Raw genomic sequence first — 25,551 nt, forward strand, 5'->3', positions numbered from 1 at the left:
CTGGATGGCCCTTTTTCTTAGCAGTTTTGAGACCTCTTGCACTGCCTGGTCCCTTAGATTGGGTGGAACATTTGGAAGGGACTTGCTTGACCTTAAGGGATGCGAGTGAAGGGAATTCTGTAGCCTCCGGATATGACGGACTGTACCCATTTGTCTTGAGTTATGTCTTGCCAGGCTCTTGGGTACAGCGATAATCTTCCCCCGACTGCCTCCAGAGGTGAGAAGCCGGGCAACCCTTTAGGGATGCTGGAAGGGCTTGTCAGAGATAGATTCTCTGCTGCCCTGGTTTTGCAGACCCCCTCTGCCACGAGGGCGGCGTCTGTTACTGTTCCCTCCTCTGCCCCTGGAAGGAAACTCACCACGTGTATCCGGCAAGGCTCCTTGGGATTTCCAGAACCACATCTTTCCACTCTTCTGACCCTTAGGATATGGTCTGGAAGGAGTGGAAAAACGGACTCCTACGGCAGAGAGAGTCTTGCCTTCCTGCTCACACTGGTAAGGATATCTTTCACCTGTGATCCGAGGGGAACCAAACAGGGTGTTGGTGAAAGACGCTCTGAAAGGTTCCGCAAAGTTACAAAGCCACATCCAAGCGTGCCTCCTTAGGGCCACGCCTCTGCCTGCGGCTCTACTCGCACCATCGGCTGCATACGAAATGAGCCGCATGGAGGAGTTTACCACTGAGTTAAGAGTCGCTAGCTGGGAGGCTGCCTTAGCCTGGGCCCCCTCAGCTGATGGATCTTAGAAGGTATCTCCAAGCACTTTCAGGAGATCCTTCTGAAGATGGGTAAAGTGGCACAGGTAATACAGGGACCACATGGAAAAGGTTGCTGAAGAGAACATCCGCTTCCCATATCTGTCCATCGTCCTGGACTCCTTGTTAGGGGGATTGACAGATGAATTTTCAGCCAACTCCTTCTTTGTGGCCGCTGCTACCACCATGGCATCAATGGGGACACCCTTGGTCAAGAACTGTTTGTCCTGCGGGGCAGTAATGAACTTCGCAGGTCTTCTAGGGGTCGGTTCCACTGTGTCTGGAGCTGTCCACGCCTTTCGAGCCACCACAGACATCAGTGGGTCGAAAGGTGGAGACACCCAGGAGGTGGAAGGTCGGGATCCAAACACATCCAGGAATACCCACTCATCCTCGGAAAGGCTTAGGGTAGTCCAGTTTCCCCTCTGCCTAAGCATCTCAAGGATGTCTGAGAAGGAGACATCTTCAGAGGGGGATCTTGGGGACACTTCCGACTCAAAATACAAAAGAAACAAGTGGAGTGGTAGGAGAAAGCTGGTAAAGAGCTGATAAAAATCACATAGTAATCACTGCAACCAAATCGTTTATTAGGCAAGCGCTTTTGGTGCTAAAAATATTCCACCTTCTTCAGACCAAGAACAGCCTCTAACAAAGCATTTATATAGTCCTATTACTCAACTGATTAATGATTTTATCTATAAAAACCAGTCAATTAATTGATAAATTAAAATACAAGATTCATTTAAATAAAAAATAATAATAATAACCATGATTAATGTACAAACAATACTAACGTACTGTAGACCCTATTCACTCACAAAAAATATATTTTTTAAAAAGTATCTAATAAGTTACATAATAAATGCTACTAAAAACACTTAGAAAATTTTTTACAGTGATATATATTACATATAATAACATATCCCAAGTTGGCACAAGAAAAATAACATCCTAAAGAAAATGCAACAACCTATATATATAAATATATATATATATATATATATATATTATATAAAAATATAAATATAAAAGCTGTAACATAACTATTTATATAACACATATTTAAAATATATGTAGTAAATACATGCTAGTCAAAAACTATACTGAACGCTATTGTGAAACTATAAAGATAAAAATTAATATATGAATTGAAACTGGTTAATTCTGCATACCTTAATTAAAACACCATATATAAACTATATTGGTATACTTATATATGACATTGTTAGCTTATCTATTTAATGCTTTAAGTTTTAAAACACTTTTAATGGAAACAATCATTCAAACCGAGAAAAATATATGCAGCAATTTTAATTTGCCAATATAACTCATTCTGTTCTAATAAAAGTTGCCAAGGCCCCCATCTCGGATCTAAAGGTGTCTGATGTACAACTAAAAATATAAACTCATGAGTTGGAAATTGCAAAATATGTCTTGCAAGAGCATTGTTGACATCCCCTTTACTAACTGCATAATAGTGCTCGTATATTCTCTGTCTTAATTTCCGCTCGGTCTTACCTATGTAAAATGAGGGACAAAATTGACAGCATGCTACGTACACAACTGCTTTAGACTCACAATTGAAGGAACCATTAATTATGTAATTCTTATGATTAATGTTAACAGTAGTTGTCTGAAAGTACTTACATTGTGTGCAATGCCCACATTTACGCATACCTTTATATGTCTGTTGGTATTGTTCTGGATTCCTTTTCTTGTACTTCTCCAACATATTCTTAAGATTCAGACCTCTTCTAAAAGTAAAGTGAGGTCTGATACCTAGCTTAATACAGATAGATGGTTCTTCCAAAATAACTGCCCAGTTTTTAATAAAAATCTCTTTGACCCTTATAGTGTTAGATGAGAAAGTGGACAAGAAACTTGAGATATAGTGGTTTATCTTCCCAACAACTGTATCGTTCTGTCGTGTAATTTGGCTAATGTTAACGACAATATCATCCGCCTGAGCCCTACTGGACAAAATGGTTTTAAACACACCAATTGATCTCTTGTTTCTTACTTCTGTTATTATCTCAAGAAGTAATTTAAAAGGATACCCCCTACTCAAGAACACAGACTTTAGCTTTTCACATTCCAAGTCAAAATCTACGTCTTCAGTAACCATCCTTGTGGCCCTCACCATCTGGCCTTTAACAATTGCTTTCTTCTGATGGTGAGGGTGTTCACTAGTGTAAAACAAGAAAGCATTGGAGTAGGTGGGTTTCCTATAAATAGAAGCTTTATACTGCCTATTATACCTATCATTAATAAGTTCCACATCTAAGTATGTTATACTATCAACCCCTACTTCATAAGTAAATTCAAGAAAGTCTGTTTTGTTTGTGATATGCTGTATGAATCCTTCAATTAAGTTGGTGTCACCCTGCCATACCAGACACATGTCGTCCTGGTATCTGGTATACCATAATACATTTTCTTGGAACTCACTGTCAGTAAACAAATACTTGTGTTCCCAATATGCCATGACACTATTGGCGAAACTAGCGCCACAGGGAGACCCCATGGCCACCCCCTTGTTCTGCAAGAAAATGTTTTTGTCAAACATGATGTAATTGTTAGACAAAATTAGATCTAAAAGGGTTTCGATCAAACATATTTTGTCGTGATCAACTTTCTTGAACAACATAAATTCTCTCACCCATTCAATGCCCATTTGATGAGGAATTACTGTATACAGATCTTTCACGTCAATAGTAACAAAGATGTTATTATCCTTATATTCCAAATTATTAATGTTTTCCAAGAAGCTCTATGAGTCACGACATATTTGTGTTTCCTGATAAATGAGAGGTTTAAGTATGCTATCCACCAATTTTGCACACGCAAAAGTAATCGAACCCCTACCGTCAACAATTGGTCTAAAAGGGGGGGGGGTCCTTAATGTCTCTGTGTAATTTAGGAGCCCCAAAAATACTGGGAATTCTAGGTGTTGACATCGAAAGGTACTGAAAGGTGTCTATATCATATGACCCTTCCGACTCCTCTAAGTTGGTATCCGATGTGACAGACTCTGGGGAGTCAACATGCTTCCTCTTACATTTTCTCTTGCGAGGTGGCTCCTCTGAAAAATCAGGGGAGGCCTCGGAAGAGGAGGATACCCCCAAGGGGGTGTCCTGGAGCGCTGGATCCCCACGCTTGGGGTCTGGAAGAGGGGCAGAGGCTGACGCAGGCACCCTAGGGGAAAGAGCCGATGGGGTCGATCGTGGGACTGACTCAGGGGCCAGTACACTCCTCATCACCTCGAAGGCATCCCTGCCCGGACGCAGAGAAGGCTCAGGCTCAGAAGAAACCAGAAGCCCCCCCCCCTCCCGCACCAAGGGAGACTGCTCTGAGGCAGATGTGGGAGCCGAGCTCACCTGCGCCGAAGCACCGAGAGGGATAGCGGGGTCGGACAAGGGTCCGATGCCACTCGCTCTCTCGGAGAAGACGAGGGAGTCTCGGCGCCCAGATCCCTCCAGGGAAGGTACCATGGAAGGGATCGAAGCCAACGACGGAACCAAAAGAGAGGGTATTGGTGCCGATGGTTCCACGACTCGAATCCCAACGAACCCCGGCTCCAAGCTCATAGGAAGAGTCGAAGGAGGAATATCTACAGCTGCGGACAGAGCAGACTCCTGATGAGGGCTGGACATTTTAGCTAGGGCCTGCGATTTTAAGAACCTACTGACCACTCTTTCCAAGTCATTGTCCGAAAGTCTAGAGGACTGAGAAGAGTGGGATGATCGGTGAATATGCTCTGACTGGAGCAGGGGAGACTTTGGAGCCGAACTTATCGACTCCAAAGGAGGAGACCTGGATCTCTTTTGACTCTCAGCCGGCTCCGAAGACAGTGTCGGAGCCAACTGGCAGGGAGGGACATCGGTTCCAGCCGGAGCCGAAATGGCTTGTGTGGCTTCACCCAACGACTGCTCCGAACTGGGAGCAGATGGTTTAGGTGGCCTGGAAGATTTTGCCGGCTGAGCCTTCGCCGGTGAATCTTGGGGTTTAAGCATACCCCTCACAATCAATTTATTTTTGCACTCCTGCAGGACTCTTGGACTGACGGCATGACAGACCAAGCAAGAGTCCTGCAGGTGCTCAGCGCCCATATAATAAACACAAGAAGTGCGACCATCTGTCAGAGACATCTTCTGACAGCATGAATCACACTTCTTGAATCCGGACGGTTTTGGATCCTTGGACATCCTAAGGAGAAAACCAAGGACAAGTTTCCACACAGATGGTTAAGGTAACCAACAGTAAAAAAGGTTAACACTCTACAGTTACCACAAACCACTACAAATACCAATACAACCAAAAAAAATATCTAAAACTATCACTAAACACTAACAGTGATTAATTAGAAGAAAAAACTTTTTTTTTTTTTAAAAAGGGAGACAGGCTAACCTCTAACTTAAACGGAAAGAACCTTTCTGTGGAAAAGGGAGAGAAGGGTGAGGGGAACTAACTAAAACGAGTTTCTTAAGGAAGGTGCAACGCTGATCTAGAAGAAAAACTAGCTACAATACAAAAGTCTAACTAACGACTAATTCTACACTCTCAATATAGATTTTTAATAAGAAAAAATACAAAAAATAGTTAAGCTCATACGACCTGAGCCAGTAGAACAACCTCGTAGCAGAAGCGGCAAACAAGATCTGGGTATCTAGCACCAGGCATCATGGGATATAGAGGGGCCTCGAGCCAGTAAGCAGCTCTCGAGCTTTTGAAGATGGCCGAGTTGTAGCCGAGGACCGGCTCTGAACCTCAACCAGCAAGAATGAAGGCGAGAGACAACTTACCATCAACTGTTTCATGAGAGTGCTACCACGTACAATCTAATATGTCAGTGACCATCCTGCAATACTTCTTTTTTTAGTCTGCTTTTATCAGGCATGTGCACAGTTTAGATGACAGGAAGGGCTTACTAATACAGAAATTGATCCCTTAGGTCCATTGCTGAATGGACACACGTAAAGAGAAAAGGCATAGGTAAGGCAGACTGCTGACATTCAAGAAGGTCATGAGACTGCAGTGTTATTGGCTGTCTGAGCGCGTAGCCAGCACCGGTATCGGACAGATGAGATGGCCTTGCCTGCCACTGTCCCATGCCTGTCCTGGGTTCATTAATGGAGTGGTGGTCCTTACCTTGCTTTTTCTCTTTACATGTTCCGATTCAGCAGTATGTTGGCTACACCAAGAATGTGTATATGTACAATTATATGTGTCTACATGGTAAAACAACTGCTTCTGAATGCTGTACACATGTACAGATATCAGTTTTGCTAGGACTTGGGTTATGGAAATTATGACTTTTTCATATTTTGGCAAATAAATTTGTAAGGGAGCATGTCAGTGTGCCAAGTAATACATAATTTTGAAGACAGTATTGACAGTTCGAACATGGTAAAATAATTGTGCCTGTATGTTATACACATGTGCAGATATCAAAGTTTCTTTCGGACTTAGATTATGGAAATTATGATTTTTTTTTCATATTTTGGTAAATAACTTTGCAAGAGAGCATCTGAATGTGCCATACAATACCTCATTTTTGAAGGCAGTATTGCTGGTTCCAACATGGTACAAGAATTATGCCTGTATGTTGGACACATTTACAGATATTAATGTTTCGGACTTAGGTTATGGAAATTATGATTTTTTTCATATTTTGGTAAATAGCTTTGCAAGGGAGCATGTTGGTGTGCAAAGTGGTACCTCATTTTGAAGACAGTGTTACTCCTTACAACATGGTAAAAGAACTGTCTGTGCACCGTACACATGTACAGATATCAGTTTGTTCAGTCTTGTATGATTATGAAAATTATACATTTCCAATACTTCTCATTATTATGCCCATATCTTTGCAAGGGAGCATGGTGATCACACAAATGATGCATCAATTTGAAGGTGACATTCAGATGCACAGCTTCTAGACTGATATGTAGGGTCTGTGTCACAGGTGATGACATATTATGCTTCATCAATTATGAGTAATAATATATTTATCATATTTCTGTGAATATCTCAAGAAAGGAGCATCACACAGTAATGGTTAAGGTATTTTAAAGCGGACATTCATACTAACAAATTAAATTCAAATTGTATGGGTCTGCATGGCACAATGACCAAGATATTGTGCTTTGCTTTTCCAAAAAAGTAAAAAATATGCACAATATCAGCATTCCCAGCCAAATATTTAATAATTACTTTGATATGCACTACCAACATTTACACAGTTGGAAAGGTCAGTGTCTGCTGAACAACTTTTAGTCTAGCTCTTATAGTTAAAGAGTTATGAACATTTGTTTTCTGTATGGTATTAGAAATGGATTTTCTGAAAATGAGCTCAGTCAGGCTGCACTGTTGTTCCTATGGTGGAATTAAGCAGGCAGCTTTTTCAAAGCTGCTCTGGAGTGAATGAGTTGACCAAAAAAAAAAAACTAAGGCTAATACCAAAACTGCTTAATGGAAAGAATTATGACAAAAGCTTTATCTAATACACCTCGAGAGAAACTGGTAGACCATGTCTGATAGCTAGAAGCAGTGCATTGTGTAAGGGAGAAGCTCAAAACATCTGGTGGCTGCGAGCTTTAGGATCGGCCAAGTTGGAACTGACGGATCGGATCCGAACTCACTCGCTGAGGACAGAATGAAGACTGACAATATCATATCAGATGTTAAAGAAAGAAAACATTTATGCACTGCATAATGCATAAAAACAATTACGGTTTGTTTTGTTAATATATGTGTGCCTCGGGCTTAAATTGATAATTTAATAACGCATTATATTTTGCAAGGTTTTTCTCAGTCTAAATATATTACCTCCAAAAAAAAGATTAAGCTTTTCTTCCATAATAATAAAACACACACTGACTGACGTATTACATTTAAAATGTCTCACCTTCAACTTTAATCCAAATTTGCTCAGGTAGTACTTTACTCCTACTGCTCATTGACGGTTTTGCAGACTCAGATTCTTGCTGGTAACAGTAAGACAGAGCTCTCGGCAAACCCAATTCTTTGTGTTTGGTTGATTCCAGCATATGACACAAACTTCCAGTATCCTGAAAAAAAAAGACAGTGAAATAAAAGGAAAAGGAAAATGGACTCTAGCCAACCAACTTGGAAAGTTCTATTTAGCAATACTGTACTGCAAGTTTAGATATCGTAAAGCCATGAGAATGGGGAATGCAGCAAAGCACAGACAATTATACTCAAGTCTACCATCAAAACACAGAGGGACATATCAGCAGAGGATGTAACCTCATAACGAATCCTCTACTACAAATAAAACACAGCAGGGACATACAAGCAGAGGAGGATGCAACCCCACAATGAATCCTCTACTACAAACAAAACACAGCAGGGACAAACAAGCAGAGGAGGATGCAACCCCATAATGAATCCTCTACTACAAACAAAACACAGCAGGGACATACAAGCAGAGGAGGATGCAACCCCATAATGAATCCTCTACTACAAACAAAACACAGCAGGGACATACAAGCAGAGGATGTAACCTCATAATGAATCCTCTACTACAAACAAAACACAGCAGGGACATACAAGCAGAGGAGGATGTAACCTCAATAAATCCTCTACTACAAACAAAACACAGCAGGGACAAACAAGCAGAGGATATAACCTCGTAACGAATCCTCTACTACAAACAAAACACAGCAGGGACATACCAGCAGAGGAAGATGTAACCTCATAACAAATCCTCTACTACAAACAAAACACAGCAGGGACAAACAAGCAGAGGATATAACCTCATAATGAATCCTCTACTACAAACAAAACACAGCAGGGACATACCAGCAGAGGAGGATGTAACCTCATAACGAATCCTCTACTACAAACAAAACACAGCAGGGACATACAAGCAGAGGAGGATGTAACCTCATAACGAATCCTCTACTAGAAAAAAAAACACAGCAGGGACATACAAGCACAGGAGGATGTAACCTCATAACGTATCCTCTACTACAAACAAAACACAGCAGGGACATACAAGCAGAGGATGTAACCTCATAACGAATCCTCTACTACAAACAAAACACAGCAGGGACAAGCAGAGGAGGATGTAACCTCAAAATAAATCTACTACAAACAAAACACAGCAGGGAGGAGGATGTACTATCATAAGGAATCTGCTATTACACAGATAAGGATATACTAAATGCATGACAGGGTGGATAACATTAATGTTTGTTTGTTTAGGTACATTACATATATATGATGAAAATCTTACCCATTTTGCCACATCTGACAAAATGAAATGCAAATTGGTTCTGCAGCCTGCAACAAAATCCTAGTAAACTTGCATTTCCATCACCAATATGGTATCTTACAGTGGCATAAATTATTAGACTTCAAATTACTTATTACAGCTCTGCCTTGATAGAAACAAAGTTCAGTGGAAAAGTAAGAAATGTACCTGACAAAGGTTGGTATTCTTAAAGTGGAATAAAGAAAACCTGCTTTTTAATGTTAAGGTAGATCAAAATATTACTAAATTCAACAGAAATATTTAGGAGAAAAAGGTCCCCATATGGGGTCTTAACTGTTAGGCAAAAAGTTTTTGACCAACTACTGTTCCTCTGGAACCATAGAGATGCTTGTCCTCGAGGAGGCAGAAACATTCTGAAGATTTACTTCACTCTGGGGTTGCTGATCTATTTCCGCCCAAAAGGAGCACAGCCATTTACATGGAATATCTGAGATCATACCACACTTGACTTGAGCATAACAGCTAGTAAGTTGTCAAGTGCTTGTGTCACTTTTGATGTCTTGACATACGAGCTAAGGACTTGCCTATAAACATTAAGTGAGTGGTCCAAACTTGCAGGCTGCCAGGGAAAAAAAACAATACAGGTTTTACACTGTGATACTCCATGCTGCAGTGATGAAGTGAGAACAGTACTGCAAGGGCAACAAAACACCCATACATACCTCTCAACTGGTCACATTTTCGCATAATGCCCAGCTTTTTGTCTCATTTTTGGTCTAGTCATCATAAAATGTGTGGTTTTCTGATAAATCACTGGGACCATCTTAGGACTGAAGTCACTAAATAATGACATGCACTTTAGTTTCAGACTTCAAATCCTTCAGAAAAAAAGACCCTGCTATTCAAGTATACTCAAGCAACTTTCTAAGTTTAAGGGCAATATTTACAATCTATTCCTATATTATTGGGCCTTTGCCCCCCCCCCCCCCCATTTTGTCAGGCTTTGTCCAGATTTTTTGCACTAAGAAGTTGAGGGGGTATGCCCCATACAGTGAGGGAAGGCGGTGAGTGAGGGGAACTTCACCCCCTGCAAAAATTCTTGCAGTCTGCATTGCATTTGCTCATATTATAACAAGTTTGAGGATATGAGGACCTATTATTGAAAGAATATCTGTACTTCAACTTATGATGCACTGGCTTTCATTGCTGAGATTTTGTGACGTTGGTATGAATGCACTCAGGAGAGGTATTAGATTCCTGGACACTCAAGCAGATACAGACAGTATACATCCATGATGAACTGGTAGGCTACATCTTCTATAAACTTGATTAAGACAAATATCTCAGTTGTACACAAAATGAAAAAATCCATTTTCATCAGAATACTTGTTCTATTCAATTGCTTTTAGGGAATTCTAATACTAAAAACAAAACACTTTATATGATTTGGAATTCAGTAACTTGCTCGTGATTATTTCCTGTTTTTAAACTCAATGTGCATGAAACATTGAGTTGCAGCTTTCAAGAAACAAGATCTGTAAGTATCATATGCAATGGTTTCCTTATATTTAAAGATCAATAAATTTGTTTAAAAAGAAAAAAAAATAAGATAGCATTTACATCTGATGTTGTCCTTTTCATTCTTCCTCACTGACAGGTCATGGCGGCCACATTCTTTCAGACTTGGATCATGGTCTCGAGCTCCTTCTACACATAATGCCCTATACTGCCCCTAACTCCTCAGATCTCATTTGCCGCCTTCGTGTAAAGACTTCAGATATGGTCTTGGATTCCTAATGCTTTTAGAGTTTTCAAAGTCCTTTTCTACTTAGAATTTATTTTTCTATACTTTTTCTTGCCTCCCTCTACTCGATAGTTTTAGAAAAGTAACTAGGTGCCTTTTATTTTGCTCTGAACTGTCCATCTCCTTTTTCTCATGCTATGGCACTAGTTACTTCAAAGCAGGCTTTATACAGAGTGCTTTTATAGTTGTACTGTACTGTAGGACAATAGAGTTTTATACAGTGTGTTGTTCTAGTGATAGCTATAGTTATAGTGTGTTTTCTTGGAAGTTTTCTTAGGATTTCATATAGTATTAAACTACATTGTGCTTGAAGTGTTCTTTCTTCCTTATTGGTGTGCAAGTACGATTGTTAAGTGTTTTGTTTTTTTTTTTTTAATTGTATTTAAGTGATACTGTTAATGATATAGGACAAACCTTCCAGATTCAAGGGTTGTTCTTATGGTCACAAGATTCCACAATCTGATGCCCACAAAAAATATGTTTATTGTTTAGGACCTGAACATTTGCAATCAGACTGCAACATTTGCTCATTTTTTAATCCTAGAGCCACAGCCGATTGGAGAAATAAGCTTTTTCTAATGGGACGACGACTTCTACATCTCCAGAGGCCCAAACTCCATCCAAGTACTTATCTGGCTCCTCAGACAGTAAGAAGCACCCTCACAAGGCCTCGAGAGTGTCTTTGGAGCCACTAAGTCAGCAGAGACTTCGGATCTTACCACATTAGATCTGAGACCTTCCTCTATTCCCTTGGATCCAAAGCACTCTTCAGATCGTACTGGACTGATCACCATTTCAAGTTCTTCTAAGCTATCTGGCTCCAGCTTGAACCCAAAGACTTCAGATCCGAAAGCGAGAAGCCATACACCTGAATACTCCCAGAGAGCAGTTTCACCAACACTACCTTCTAAGTTGTTGGAAAATACCTAAAAAAATTTCTAAGCCTGCATCCGAAGCTTCTTTCAGGTCCTCTAGGAGTTTCTCTGATGCGGATATGGACAGGATGAAGCGGAGATTCCTCAGGGCTCAGATCTAGATGGGGGTCTTTCCAAGTCTGTCCCCTCTCGGATCAGTGAGAGTACCTGTCCAATCTATTCAGTCGCCTCCAATCCAACCAGTGTCTTCAGAGCTCCAGGAAACCAGATACAGAAGGGAATTAGTGTCGGATCTGAGGAAGCTCCCTTCTTTGACTCTATTACCCTGACTAGCCCTGCTCTGATTTCGTTGGATCAGAGTGGTTGTCAGATCCAGGACGTTGGTGTTGGATCCGGGGGAAGGTCTCAACCCAGACTGTTAGAGCTGTCTCTTTCTCTCAGTGTTTCGGCCCTCGACAGTTCAGGCCCAATGTTATCTGGAGACCACAGATCTGGTGTTTCCCCTGTCCTCTCTTCCTCTGTGGCCTTGGTTCCGAAGGAGGTGGAAGTAGTCTCACAGAGACCATTGGTGTTACAGATTGTTGAAAGGGCTCTTTGCGTAGAGATCTGACCCCTCACATCTATGAACATTACTTTCTTCCTTCACTGGGTCAGAGTTCTAACCCTATCATTCCTGTCCAGGCTCAGCCCTCTGAGAAGCCTCCAGGATCTTCCCCTAGAAAAAGTCCCCATTTCTTCAGATATCTCTCCTCAACACCCCACAGAAGAGGTTCCTCGAAAGAAAACGTGCAAGAGGAGGCACACTGACTCCACAATGGAGTCCTTCATTGAAGACACTGACTTTGATGAGGGAGAAGGATCCCCATGACCACCACCAGATGGTCTACTTTGGAGACATCCTAGAGATCCTTAAACAGAAGGGTGGCTGGTCCTCCTAACCTCCTCCTGAAGAGGTGGTGTTTTTGGAGGCTTTTGGGGCAGGACAGGCCCATCTACGTCTTGGGTGCCCCCCCCAGCAGACAAACTCTGATTTAGTTTCCTGATGGGCTTGGAAGGAGCCGGACAATGTTGAACAGATCCTAAAGCTCCCAGACAAATTTTTAGATCCCCCAAAGACAGACCACTGGAGCAAAGGTGTCCGTGTTGATGCCATGGTTGTGGCAGCGAACACCAAGGAGCTAGCCAACAGAGTTTCACTGTCCATCCACCAAACAAGGAGTGCAGAGCGATGAACAGGTTTTGTAAGTGCATTTACACCTCAGCTATTTCTGCGCAGAGATAGTTAAGCTACTTGGCATACCTCACCCACTTGCAGAGAGACTTGTTCAAGAACTTTCTAAATCTCTCTCAGAGATAATGTTGGACAAGGACTTCAAGAAAGTGTCTCCCCAACAGGCTACTCTTGGTTCCATTGCTAATTCATCCATGAGGCTTATTTTCCATATGGCAGAAGGAACCTCATGGGCAACCGGTTCAGTTATTGCTATCAGAAGACATGCCTGGATGATGCTTTGTGATTTTGTGGAACCTTTTAAAGCGTTGTTTATCAATGCTTCTTTTGATGGCTCCTCCTTGTTCTGGTCATCCAAAGACACACTTACCCGCTGCAAGAAGGAGGGAAATACCCTGTCTGCCATGGGAATCAAGTTTTCTATTCCTCAGCATACATTTTCCAGAAACATGTGAGGCAGTAAGAAGACCTGTCCCAAAAATCCCAGGGATCTTTTCAAAATCAACATGGTGATTCTTCCTTTAGAGGCAGAGGAGGAAGTTTCAACAGTAAACGCCACCCCAGAGGCAGAGGGCCACAGAACCAGGACTTCAGAGAACCTTTCTCTGACAGGTTCAATCAGCATTCCTGAAAAGCAGCTTGACTGTCCATCTCTGGAGGCAGTTGGGCGTTGTTTTTCATTGCACCTGTACCAGACTAAAACAATGCCTGGGTGCTAAGTATAATATCCATACGTTATTACATCCATTTTTCCCTTTGCCCTCCAGTGATGAGAATCTTCCCAACATTCCACCCAGTCAGAGGGACTACGCAGCATTAGTCATCCAAGAGGTCCCAACCAGAGGATTCAGAACTTACTCCCGCTTCTTTTTAGTGCCAAAGAAAACAGGGGGCCCAGAGACCCATCCTGGATGCTAAGCAATCAATACGTAAAGTCACAGTTCCAGCTGGTTACGGTTTGAATGTGCTCTATAGACCTTCAGGACGTGTACTATCACATCAAAATAGACAAGTACTCCAGAAGTCATCTGTGCCTCTGGCTGGGAGGCGGTCATTACCAGTTCAGAGCTCTGTCCTTTGGACTCCCTACAACTCCCAGGGTGTTTACCAAATGCATGACAGCAGTAGCAGCTCACCTGAAGCTCAAATGATTCCAGGTGTTTCCATGTTTAGACAACTGGCTTCTTACTGCCCCAACCAGGCATCAATATCAAACCAAAAGTTGCCTGTTCCAGATATCTGCCTCCCTAGGCATTACAATAAACTTTTCCAAGTCACACCTGTCACCTGTTCAGAATTTGGAATTCATAGGTGCTCTTGCAAATATTACAGATCAAGTGGAATCATTATCTGCAAGTCGCATCACATCTTTGAGAAACCAGGTGTGGGACGTACTCTATTCAGTCCCTCCCAGCAAAGGTATTAAATGCTTTTGGGTCTATATCAGTGGCCATTGTTTTGGTTCCTCTAACAAGGTTCTTTATGAGAGTTCAATGGACCTTGGCTGTTCAGTGGTTTATTGTTTTCAAGACTATATCTGTTCCTATCAGACCGACTCCTACTTGCAGGCATTACCTTCAGTGGTGGATACAAATCAGACAACTTGTTCCCAGGCAAACCGTTCCTACCTCCTCCCCCCTTAGCCACATTGACCACAGATGCTTCTCAGCTGGGGGGGTTCAAGGGGAAGATGGTCCAAGGCATGTCGACTTGCATGGAGACCAGACTGCATATCAATGTCCTAGAGATGAGAGCAGACCTAACACTGCAAGCCTTTCAGGACATTCTCACTTTAGAGACTATTACAATACACACCAACAATATGTCAGTAGTCTGGTATATCAACAAGCAAGGAAGAACCAATTCTTATGCACTGTGCAGAGAGGCCATGAAGGTCTGGGAATGAACGATATCTTCAGACTGCTTTGTAGTTGCAATGCACATACTGGGAAAATCCAACATTTTTGAGGACAAACTTAGCAGGTCTATGCTGACCCCTTGTGGGCTGTCCCTCAACCACTCAGTGGTGAATCAATTTTTCAGCTGTTGGGGACAACCTTGCTATGACTTCTTTGCTTCTCCTCAAAAAAAAAAAAAAAAAAAAACAAGTGGAGCAAGTATTTCACTCTGGTCCTCCCTCCAAGGGAATCAGGGAGGGGATGCTCTAGTTCTCAATTAGTCCCTGGTCTTCTCTATGCTTATCCTCAGTTTCCTTTGATCCCGAAATTCCTGCAGAAAGCCAGCAGGATGAAGATCTAAGTCATCCTCATTGCCCCTTACTGGCCTTGTCAGATTTGGTTTCCCCTTTCTCTGGTCTCACCTGAAATATCCTTCGTGGATTTTGCAGCCCACTCAGGACCTCCTAGCTCACCCATCAGAGAGTCAGTACACCAACCTCCACACCCTCAAGTTAACCCCATGGTTTCTCCATTTCCAGTAAATGTACAATGGTCCAGGCTTGCTTCTCAAAAACCATCCAGTTAGAAAATCTACAGAAGTAAATATAAGAGATTTTCATATGTGCTTCCAAGGAAAACACTGATCCTTTTTCAGCTCCTACTTCAGCCACACTCTCTTCCTTACAGAAAGAGCAAGTTTTTCTACTATAAAACTTCATTTGGCAGCTATATCCAACTTTCATACTGGAAACAACTCTCCCTCCTTGTTTACTTCCACATTATCAAAGCTTTCCTGACAGGGAATTTTCTACTTGGACCTCCTTTAAAGGATCCTTCTCCTCCTTGGGATCTCACGGTCATTCTCCAAGGTCTCACTCAGAAACCTTTTGAGGCAGCAAACATTTGCTAAATGCAATTTCTCTCCTGGAAAACAATCTTTTTGGTGGCTATTACGGTCTAAGAGAATCTCAGAGATTCAGGCCTTGTTTTCCAAACCACCTTATATTATATTCCATAAATACATAGTATCCCTTCGAAACAATCCTTCCTTTATGCCTAAAGTTGCTACAGAGACCAATCAGTGTATACAACTGCCAATATTCTTTCCCAGTTTTTCTAACAAAGGAGAATATACCTTGCATTTACTTGGCATACACAAACAACTACATTTCTATCTTCATAGAACAAAGCAACACACAAAGTCTGAACTACTATGTGTCTTTTTCGACTAACAAGACAAGCAGTCTCTAAAATTACCCTGACCAAATGGATTACTGATTGTATATCACTGATTTACGCTAACAATGATCTAGTGCTGCTGCATCCTCCTAGACCCCATTCAACTAGATCAATGGCTACTTCATGTACTTTTTCCTCCTGAACCTCTATTGATAATTGTGCTGCAGCCACTTGGTCTAAGAGTCATACCGTTGTGCCTCATTATAAATTGGACCCGGTCTCCAGAAGCAGGATATCAGTGCTCCAGGATATCCTTCCTTGAGGCCTCCCAAGAACTACGTAGCTGGGGACTCTGATCCACCAGTAAGCAAGAATGAAAAGGACATCATCAGATTAAAAAGGTACCATAACATGGCATCTCTGTGTTGTCCATTTTCATTCTGCCTCACTTGCCTCCCAGCCATCCCCCGATCCCGTTTCTCCTACAGGATCCTTGGATATTACATTCTGGAACACTCACGTTCCTAATTAGAGCCTCTGATTCTGTCTCTACAGTCCAATAGACAGTAAGGCAGCAAACTCGATCTGAGGAGTTCGGGACTGTATAGGGCATTATGGGTAGAAGGCGGCGCTTGAGACCAGGATACAACTCTGAAAGAATGTGGCTGAGTCAGAGCCATAACCCATCAGTGAGGAAAAATGAAAACAGACACAGATGCCAAATTATGGTAAGTACATCACTTTTAATTATTAACACTAAGTTTCATAAGAAACTATGACTGCAGCAACTAACACTACTAACACTCTACAAACGCTTTGCACATGAACTCTTCCAGGTCACACACCCTTAAGCCCTATAAAGCATAGCCCTTCTACCTAGAAATCTCCAGCTGTTAACCAAACAAAAGGAAGGAAGAAAAGTCAAATACAAAGATGGTGAAAACAGGGTGCGACGTTTCCTGCAGACAAGAGTTTTGTTTCACAGATCCAGTGCTTTGGAAAGCATCCAAAAAGTTTGTACCGGACCTTGAAGAGCTCAGGCTGATGAACAAACAAGACAGAGTCATCACTTTAGCCTTTTGGTTGGGTACCCCCTGGGATCATTCCTATGACCACTGTAGGTTGAAAAGGATAACATGGGTCAGGATATCACATTGCTCTTATACTTTGACTTGTCGCGGCAAAGAAAAATGCAATTTGAAGGGTATTTAGAAAGGCACTATTTAGTAACCATTTGTACATGTATTTAGAAAAAGAGTCATTGGTCCCAAGGCCCTCAAGTCCTGTGTGCACATGTGAAATGTGAAGCTGCTGCTGCCCAGAATTAGAATAGAGAGGGTGAAACAATGGACAATTACCAGGAGTGATTTAGCTTTACCAGTTCATGTTCTTACACTGAATCTAATGTACTACACCTCAGATGGGATAGCAAGCAGCTCAAAGACACAGACAATGAGTTATGAATGTGAGCAATGCATAGCTGCTACTATCACTAAAAGCAGGAGGGGGGGTAATGTTGTTGAGATGGGTTTCCTGTTAAAACATGGTTAAGTGATTAGTTTGTTGATCGCTCGTAGAACTCACAGGAAGCTTTTCCTTTTTCTCACAAGTTACAAAATATTAAATAGAAGACAATGTATGAACTTCAAGACAGACCGCTTAAAATGTCACTCCTCTAAAGAATCAAAGTTGCAAATACATTTATCTACAAGAATAAATGCACAGATGGAAACATACAGAAAATTGACTTCTGAGGTTATAACAGCAACTGTACTGTGCAAGGTTTTTTTTTTTTTTTTTTTTTTTTTATTACAGATGTCATCTTTAGCACCTATTCTGTATGGGACATGGAAAAGACCAAGTTGTGAGATTAATGATTCTGTCTACAAGCTAATTTACATAGCATCACAAAACTTATAATACCCAGTACTGGATTCTGTCTAGCCATAACTAAGCTACAAAGAATGCATCTTAAAGAAATATTCCAAGAACTGACGCAGAGGAAACAAAATGTGCACCATGCATGGGGAATGCATGAACATTTTAAGAATTCCAGTTTCAAGTGTGCAACATACATAAATTTAAAGTAATACAGTGAAATCCCTGTTATCCGGTATTCAAGCAATCGGCACTCTCAAGCAACTGGTGTTTGACTGGCTCGTATGCCAGTATAGAAGCTAATCAAAAATCCCAAAGGGAAGCCTCTTCTGTTCAATGCAAAACAGCCCGCTGTTCCACATTGAACAGAAGAGGCTCTGCTTTGCCATTTTTGATTGGGTTGTATGCCGGCATATGAGCCAATCAAAAATCCCAACGGGAAGCCTCTTCGGTCCAATGCAGAACTGTTCAATGCGGAACAGCAGGCTGAAGAGGCTCTGCTTTGCTATTTTTCATTAGCTCATATGTCGGTTTAAGAACCAATCAAAAATCACAAGGCATATCTCAAGCAACCGGAACATACACTTAACCAGAATCTACCAATGGCCAGAGAGAATTTACTGTATTGTGAACTCTGGGTGCAATGGATATCTAGAAGCACTGCCACATGCATGTTAAAGTCTAATATGGGAAAATCTTTCACTTGTAATATTTGTCCTATGTTCTCAATTTCGGGAAGAGTTTTTGAAAATGTAACTGGAGAAAATCATAAAGTTAATATTCATGGTGACATATTTAGCAACACTGAGAAAATAAAGGTGAATTACTGGAAATCAAAGGTACACGGACATACAATATGCTTCATTTTTTTGTTTTTTTATGTTGTGTCAACTAAACAGCTGTTGTAATAAAGATGTTTTATTGTCTAAAAAATGAATTCATTTCTAACTTTCAGAATAAACAAAGTGTTCATGTGCAAGGAAACCCCATCTTAGTGAAAAAAAGAAGTTATGTACTCACCATAACGTTCCATGTTTGTAGTCCATCTCACCCTTCATTCTTACTGATGGGGTCGGAGCTGATCCTCGGCTCCGACTCAGCCTATTTACAAGCTTGAAGTCTTCTAGTTGGCTCGTGGCTACGCAAGTATCCCATGGTGCACTAGTACAATCCTCAGATCTTGTTTGCTGCCAACTAGGAAAATAATAACAAACATACAGAAAGAAGCCAATAATAAAAGGTCTCCAGTGAATAAAGATAACATTATCTGTCTCCAGATACTTCCAGGATGGGGGTAGGTTCGTAAGAATGAAGGGTGAGATGGACTACAAACATGGAACGTTATGGCGAGTACATAACTTCTTTATGTTCTGTAGTCCTATCTCACTTTCATTCTTACTGATGGGACAGCGTCCCTCACACCTTATACTTGGGTGGCTCAAGGAAAAATAGTCCTGAGTACCGTGGAACCAAAGGATACTCTACCCCTGGAGGTTAAGTCCAATTTTTAATAAGTAATAAATGTGTGAAGGGTAGCCCAATACTGTTGCACAGATATTATCAAATGGCACCTTGGCTTGAAAGGCTGCAGAGGCAGACTGAGATCTTGTAGGATGAGCCTTAATTTTGAAAGGTAAAGGCTTACCCTCAGAAGTATAAATGTAAGTTATACAGCTAGGAGATCCAATTAGAGAGGGTCACTTTGGAAACTGGTAAACCTGACCTGGATTCAGAAAAGGAAATAATTGATCTGACTTCCTGAATTCCTTAGTCCAGTGCAAATAAAAATGTAATTGTCTATGAACATCCAAATGATGAAACCCGTATTCTGCTACATTGGAATGATTTGGGAAGAACACCAGAAGTTCTATGGATTGGTTCAAAGTGCTATGGGAACAGACCTTTGGGATAAAGGATGGATTAGTACGCAGAGATACTCTGTCTTTGTGAAAAATCAGATAAGGGGGTTTTAGACACAACAATTGTAACTCTTGACACCAGTCTGGCAGATGTGATTGCCACCAGAAACAAGGTCTTCCAAGACAGAAATTTCAAAGGCAATGAATGAAAAGGCTTAAAGGACGGAGACGTTAATTTTGATGGCACAAAATTCAAGTCCCATGAAGCAACAGGTTCCTAAAATGGGAGTCTTAAAGTTGCACCTTTGAGGAAAGTTTTGCACAGCCTATGTGATATCAGGTTAGAATCTTGTATGCCTAGAAGAAAATTAGAAACTGCCACCAACTGAACCCTGACTGCGACAGCCACAGATTCTTGGTGGAAGAGTTCAGACAGGAATTCCAAGACCACCAGAATGGAGGTGGTATAAGGGTCAGCATTCTTTTTCTCAGCCCAGATACAGAATCTCCTCCATTTACTAGAATATAATCTCCTAGTAGAGGGTTTATGAGATGACGTTAGCATACGAGTCACGGAGGGTGAGTCATGAAGCCGGACTAGGGATGGAACTGGAGCAGCCAAGCTGTCAAACGGAGGGTGTGTAAAGTGGGATGAAGCGACCCTGACATGTGCGTCAAGAGATCTGGCACTGGGTCCAGAATCCAAGGATAGTCTAGGAGAAGAGGCCCGAGAAAGGGGAACTAAACCTGACGAGGCCAGTAAGGAGTAAAGAGGGAAAGCATAAAGGAGACCCAGAGGTCAATTGTGAACAAGTGAGTCTCTCGGTGACTCCCCCAGAGGGGGGATGAGGGAGAAATAGCTGTAGCATTTGGCATCGATCGGGCTGGCAAAGAGATCGCAGCAAGGCTGTCCCCATATGCAAAAAAAATCTGCTCCGCTACTTCCTGTTTCAGAGACCACTCGTGAGGCATCAAAATTGCCCAACTGAGTTTGTCGGCTATCATGTTGGTTGTCCCTGGGATGTGCGTTGCCACCAAAAAACGCTGGGAAGATATCACCCATTTCCAAACTCGAATGGCCTCTCGGCAGAGTGGGCATGATCTGGTTCTGCCTCGTTTGTTGATATACCATACTACCGACATGTTGTCTGATTGTACTGCAATTGTCCCAAGAGGCAGAAGGTCATGAAGTGCTTGCAACGCTAGGAGCACCGCCCTCATCTCTAGAACACTGATATGCAGGTGAGCCTCGTGATCTTGCCATGTGCCTTGGACAGTCCTGCCTAGATAATGCCCCCCACCCACCCTATCTGTGAGGCATCCATGGTCACAGTGGCAATGGGTTGGTGAGGGACAAATTAAGTGCCCATGGTTAACTGGTTGGGTCAAGTCTGCCAAATGCAAGAATCTGTCAGCAGTATGTGATGAGTTAATGGTAGATGCTGAAAGGACCATTGGGACGGCAGCAGCCACTGAAGAATCCGCATGTGTAGTCTGGCTAGCAGCACTAGTAGTATGGTGGTAGCCATGGTCCCTAGAAGCTTCAGAACAGTCTTGGTCCTGACTTTTCGTAAGGGGAGAAGACGGTGAATTTGAAGTACCAGATTCTGTGCCCTTTCTACTGGAAGACTAGCTAACATGTCTACTGCGTCTATCTCTACGTCTATAAAAATCACAAACTGAGAGAGCAATAAGGCAGATTTTTCCCAATTGATAGTAATCCCCAACTGGGCACAAAGTTGAATGGTAACGTCCCTGGTCTGAAGAAGTAGATGCCTGGTGGGGGCGATCAGGAGCCAATCGTCCAGATAAGGAAACAGCTGGAATCCTTGACATCTCAGGTGAGCTGTCACTGCTGCCATACACTTGGTGAACTCCCTGGGGGCTGTGGTGAGACCAAAGGGCAGAGCATGAAACTGGTAGTGACTAGCTCCCAGCCGGAAGCATAGATGACTCCTCGATGCCTTGTCCTTTTTTATGTGGTAGTTAAGCGTCTAGGAGGTCTATTGAGCACATCCAAGTGTCTTTTCCTAGCAACGGGAGTATAGACTGCAGTGCCACCATCCGGAACTTGTCCTTTACTGATTCGTTCAACCTGCTGACGTCCAAGATGGGCCTCCAGTGCCCTGTATGTTTTGGCACTAAATATCTTGAGTAAGTTCCGGACCCTATTTGGTCTGCTAGGATGGTTTGGATGGCTTTTTGCCAGCAACTTGTTGACCTCCACAGTTGCCTGATCCCTGTGATTGGGTGGAACATCCAGGATCCTCTTGGGAACATAATGTGGCAGAGAAAAGGGCATGGCATAACCTCTGGTAATAATTCTTTGTACCCATTTGTCTTGAGTGATACTTAGCCAGGCTTCTGGATACAAAGAAATGTGACCCCCGACCAGCTCCAGAAAAGCACAGTCAGGCCCCACGTCAGGATCACTGGTAAGGCCGGCCCCGAAACGAATCGCGGCTTCCCTGGTTTTGTGGTCCGCCCCTGCCTCTAGGCGACATCTACCATTTCCTCCTCCTCTGCCTCTGAAGGAGGAGTCACCCTCTGCATCTTGGAAAAACCTCTGGGATTTCTTGAACCACATTTTACCACCCCTCTGACCCTTAGGGTATGGTCTAGATGGTACAGTAAAACATACTCTCATGGCGAAGTTTTTTTCCTTCTTCCTTGCACAGGGTGAGTGAGACCTTTACCTTAGGTCCAAACAATAAAGAACCGTCAAAGGAGGCGTTGGTAAAGGTAGATTAACGGTTCCGCAAAATTACACAAACGCATCCAGGAATGACACCTTAGGGAAATTTCTGAACCCGCTGCTTTACTCGCTCCATCGGCTGCATACGAGAAGCGTCACAGATGAGTTTTCAATAGAGTTCAAGGTGGACAACTGGGTTGACACCTTCTCAGGGACCCACTCAGTGAATGTACCTAGTAGATAATCTCCCAACTCCTTAAGGAGATCTCTCTGAAGCCTCGTGAAGTGTGTAACGTAGTTCAGCGATCTCAGAGTAAATGCCGCTGAAGAAAAGACACTCTTCTCGTATCTGTCCATCATTCGAAACTCTATTCGGATGGATGGAAAAGTTTCCACTAGCTCCTTCTTAGTGGCCGCCGCCACCACCATGGCATCTATGGAAACACCTTTAGACAAAAATTCCTTCTCCCTGGGTGCAGAAAGAAATGTATTTGGTCTCCTGGGGACTGGCTCCACGGCATCAGGAGTATCCCACACCTTCGAACTAATGAGCTCAATCAGTTCGTCGAAAGGTGGAGACACCCAAGAGGCTGAAGGTTGAGACCCGAAAGCCTTCAGGTACACAGACTCCTCATCAGAAGGTGCGACAGTGGGCCTGCCGCACCTCTGCTTACGGATTTCCAGAATGTCTATGAAGGAAACATCAGAGCATGACTTGGGGGACCGTTCTGACTCCTTGAGGTCGGTGTCCGAGGTAAGAGACTCATCCTAGGAGTCTACATGCTTCTTCTTGCATGTTCTCTTCCATGGGGGCTCCTCGGTAGGATATTCCGGGGAGGTCTTGGAAGAATGGGGCTCACCAGCCAGTGGCTCCTGAGGCTGTGGGTCTCTGCTGTCCAGAGAGGGAGTAGAAGCTGAGACAGAAGTAGGTGCCCTAGGGGGGAAGAGGGTCAGTACCTCTGGTAGGAGCTGATGATCGGGACAGCACACTCATCTCAAGTGCCGACCTCTCTGGCTCCGAAGACCCCCTGGCTCCGAGGAGACAGAGGATGCCATCGGTTCCAGAGCCATCTGCTCCAATAGATGTAGGGTCCGAGCTCACCCTAGCCAGCGCACCAAGAGGAAGGCTCGTAACCGAAGAGGTTCAGTTCCATGCGTCCCTGTCAGGGTCGACCGGAGAGCTTTGGCTCCTAAACACCACGGCGGCACAGAGTGTCGGCGCAGAACTCTGCTCTGAAACAACCTCAGGGGGAGGTGGAACCAAGGGTTCCACCAGCGGTAACAAACACTCCGGCTCCGAAGGACCAGCATGGCTCAGAGGAGGAATCACCGAAGAGGGGACGGACTTAAGTGTCCCAGGACCGACTGGGTCGGAGCCAATAACAACTTAGGTAAGGCAGATGACCTCAGGAGTCTCAGCACTAACCTCTCCACATCCTCTTCCAATAAACTCCTGGAAGACAGAGTGGGAGAACGGGATCTCTGCAATATGGGTGACCTTAATGTAGGGGAGACTGGTAAAGGATCCATAGACTGGCTCCACTGAGTCCTCTCTCAGTGGTCAGCTCCGAGCTACTTGGTGCCGACCTCGTAGCCATTGGAGTAGAACTCTCGATTGGCTCCGAACTCAGTAGAGCCGATGAGGCAGTAGTTTTGTCTGATTTGGAAATTTTTAAGAGGTGGCTCCGAAGCACCAGCCAGCACCAGGGAGGAAATCTTAGAGGATTTGGATTCCTCCTTTCTAGATCCCTGGGATCTAGCAGAGGAGGAAGAGCTAGCCAGATCTTCCTCAAAAGAAGGCGTTAGGAGACCTTTTAGTATGAGCTTAGTTGTCCTCTCTTGCAACACCCTAGCACTAAAAGAGTGACAAAATAAGCATGTTTCCTGTAAGTGGATGGCCCCAAGACAGTAAAAGCAGTTACTGTGGCGATCCGTTACAGACATCTTCTGTGAGCATGTAACGCACTTTTTAAAGCCAGAGGGCTTATGATCCCTGGCCTCCTTAGACATCTCACAGAAGATTGTACTCGGGACACACAGAGAAAGGAAAAGAGGGAGGACTAGGTCGTCTAACTTAAACGGTGCTAGCCCTGGTAGCGAAGAAAGAAGGAAAATAGGTCCTCTAACTAAAAATGAACCTAGAGGGGGTTATAGAAAACAAGTAGAGAGCCTCGCACACACACTACAGCAGAAATACAAGTCTAATTATTGAACACAAAGTACGAGAACGAAGGTCTAACAGAACCCTGTTCTGTATGCAACACCAATAACAGTAGGTATCAACAAGCGGAAAGCTCTGCAAGTAAAGTTATCAATTATAATATTTACAAAAGTACTCAGTATAAACTAAGCGCAAAAGGCACCTACAACTATCAATATAACAGTATGAGGAATATAGATACCTATATAACTAACTGGCACACAGGATACCAAACAGTAATAAAGGGTGAAACAGCCAACTGTACTCAGAGAAACTGCACACAAAAAGCACTCTGGTAAATGCCAACTACAAACATGACGCTAACTATAGCTATATAAAGCTATCAAAATATGAAAGTAGAAATATCCAAAATTTATAACAAAATGTGTTAGACTTAGCCACTGCTAAGAAGAAGCACATCCGAACTCGTCGACGTGGCAAACGAGATCTGGGGATTGTTCTGGTGTACCATGGGATACCTACCTAGCCACTAGCCAACTAGAAGACTTCAAGCTTGTAAATAGGCAGAGTCAGAACTCGATCCCATCAGTAAGAATGAAGGCGAGATAGGACTACAGAACATCACTAGTTATGAAGAAGAGACGAGAAAGGCTTGATGCTCTGAAATCCTATTGGCTGAAGTAACAGTATCCACGAAGAGTCATCCAAGACAAAAACCTGACATCTGCAAAAGTCTTCCAGTAAAACAAATATCCTATGAAGGACGTATGTACCCTAATAGATGAAACAAGAAGCATCCAATCATTAGCAGACCGGAGTTCCGCTGTGGCGACCCTTACAGGGAAAAAGTCGAAAGACCAACAACATAGTGCAGAACCCGTTTTAGACAGGATCCAGGAAAGGTAGTTGATCACAGAAAGGCTTGGACCTAAAATCAAAGAACCCTGACAAATACTGAAGAACTAGCAGGTGAAAGGGTTT

At 42.9% G+C, this 25,551-nt stretch overlaps 1 protein-coding gene across 1 annotated transcript in view; it reads right to left on the minus strand.

The window, feature by feature from the left end:
- The window catches only part of TCFL5 (transcription factor like 5), a 705,475-nt gene that overhangs the window by 322,688 nt on the left and 357,236 nt on the right, over nucleotides 1-25,551 (minus strand). Inside the window, exon 3 of the mRNA XM_044090401.1 lies at nucleotides 7,659-7,821. Coding sequence (XP_043946336.1) covers nucleotides 7,659-7,821 — 163 coding nt within the window. The remainder of the gene's footprint in view (nucleotides 1-7,658; nucleotides 7,822-25,551) is intronic.

The sequence above is a fragment of the Protopterus annectens genome, chromosome 12.part0 (assembly GCF_019279795.1).
Source record: "Protopterus annectens isolate FY-2018-M chromosome 12.part0, PAN1.0, whole genome shotgun sequence".
In the NCBI taxonomy this organism is placed as follows: Eukaryota; Metazoa; Chordata; order Ceratodontiformes; family Protopteridae; genus Protopterus; species Protopterus annectens.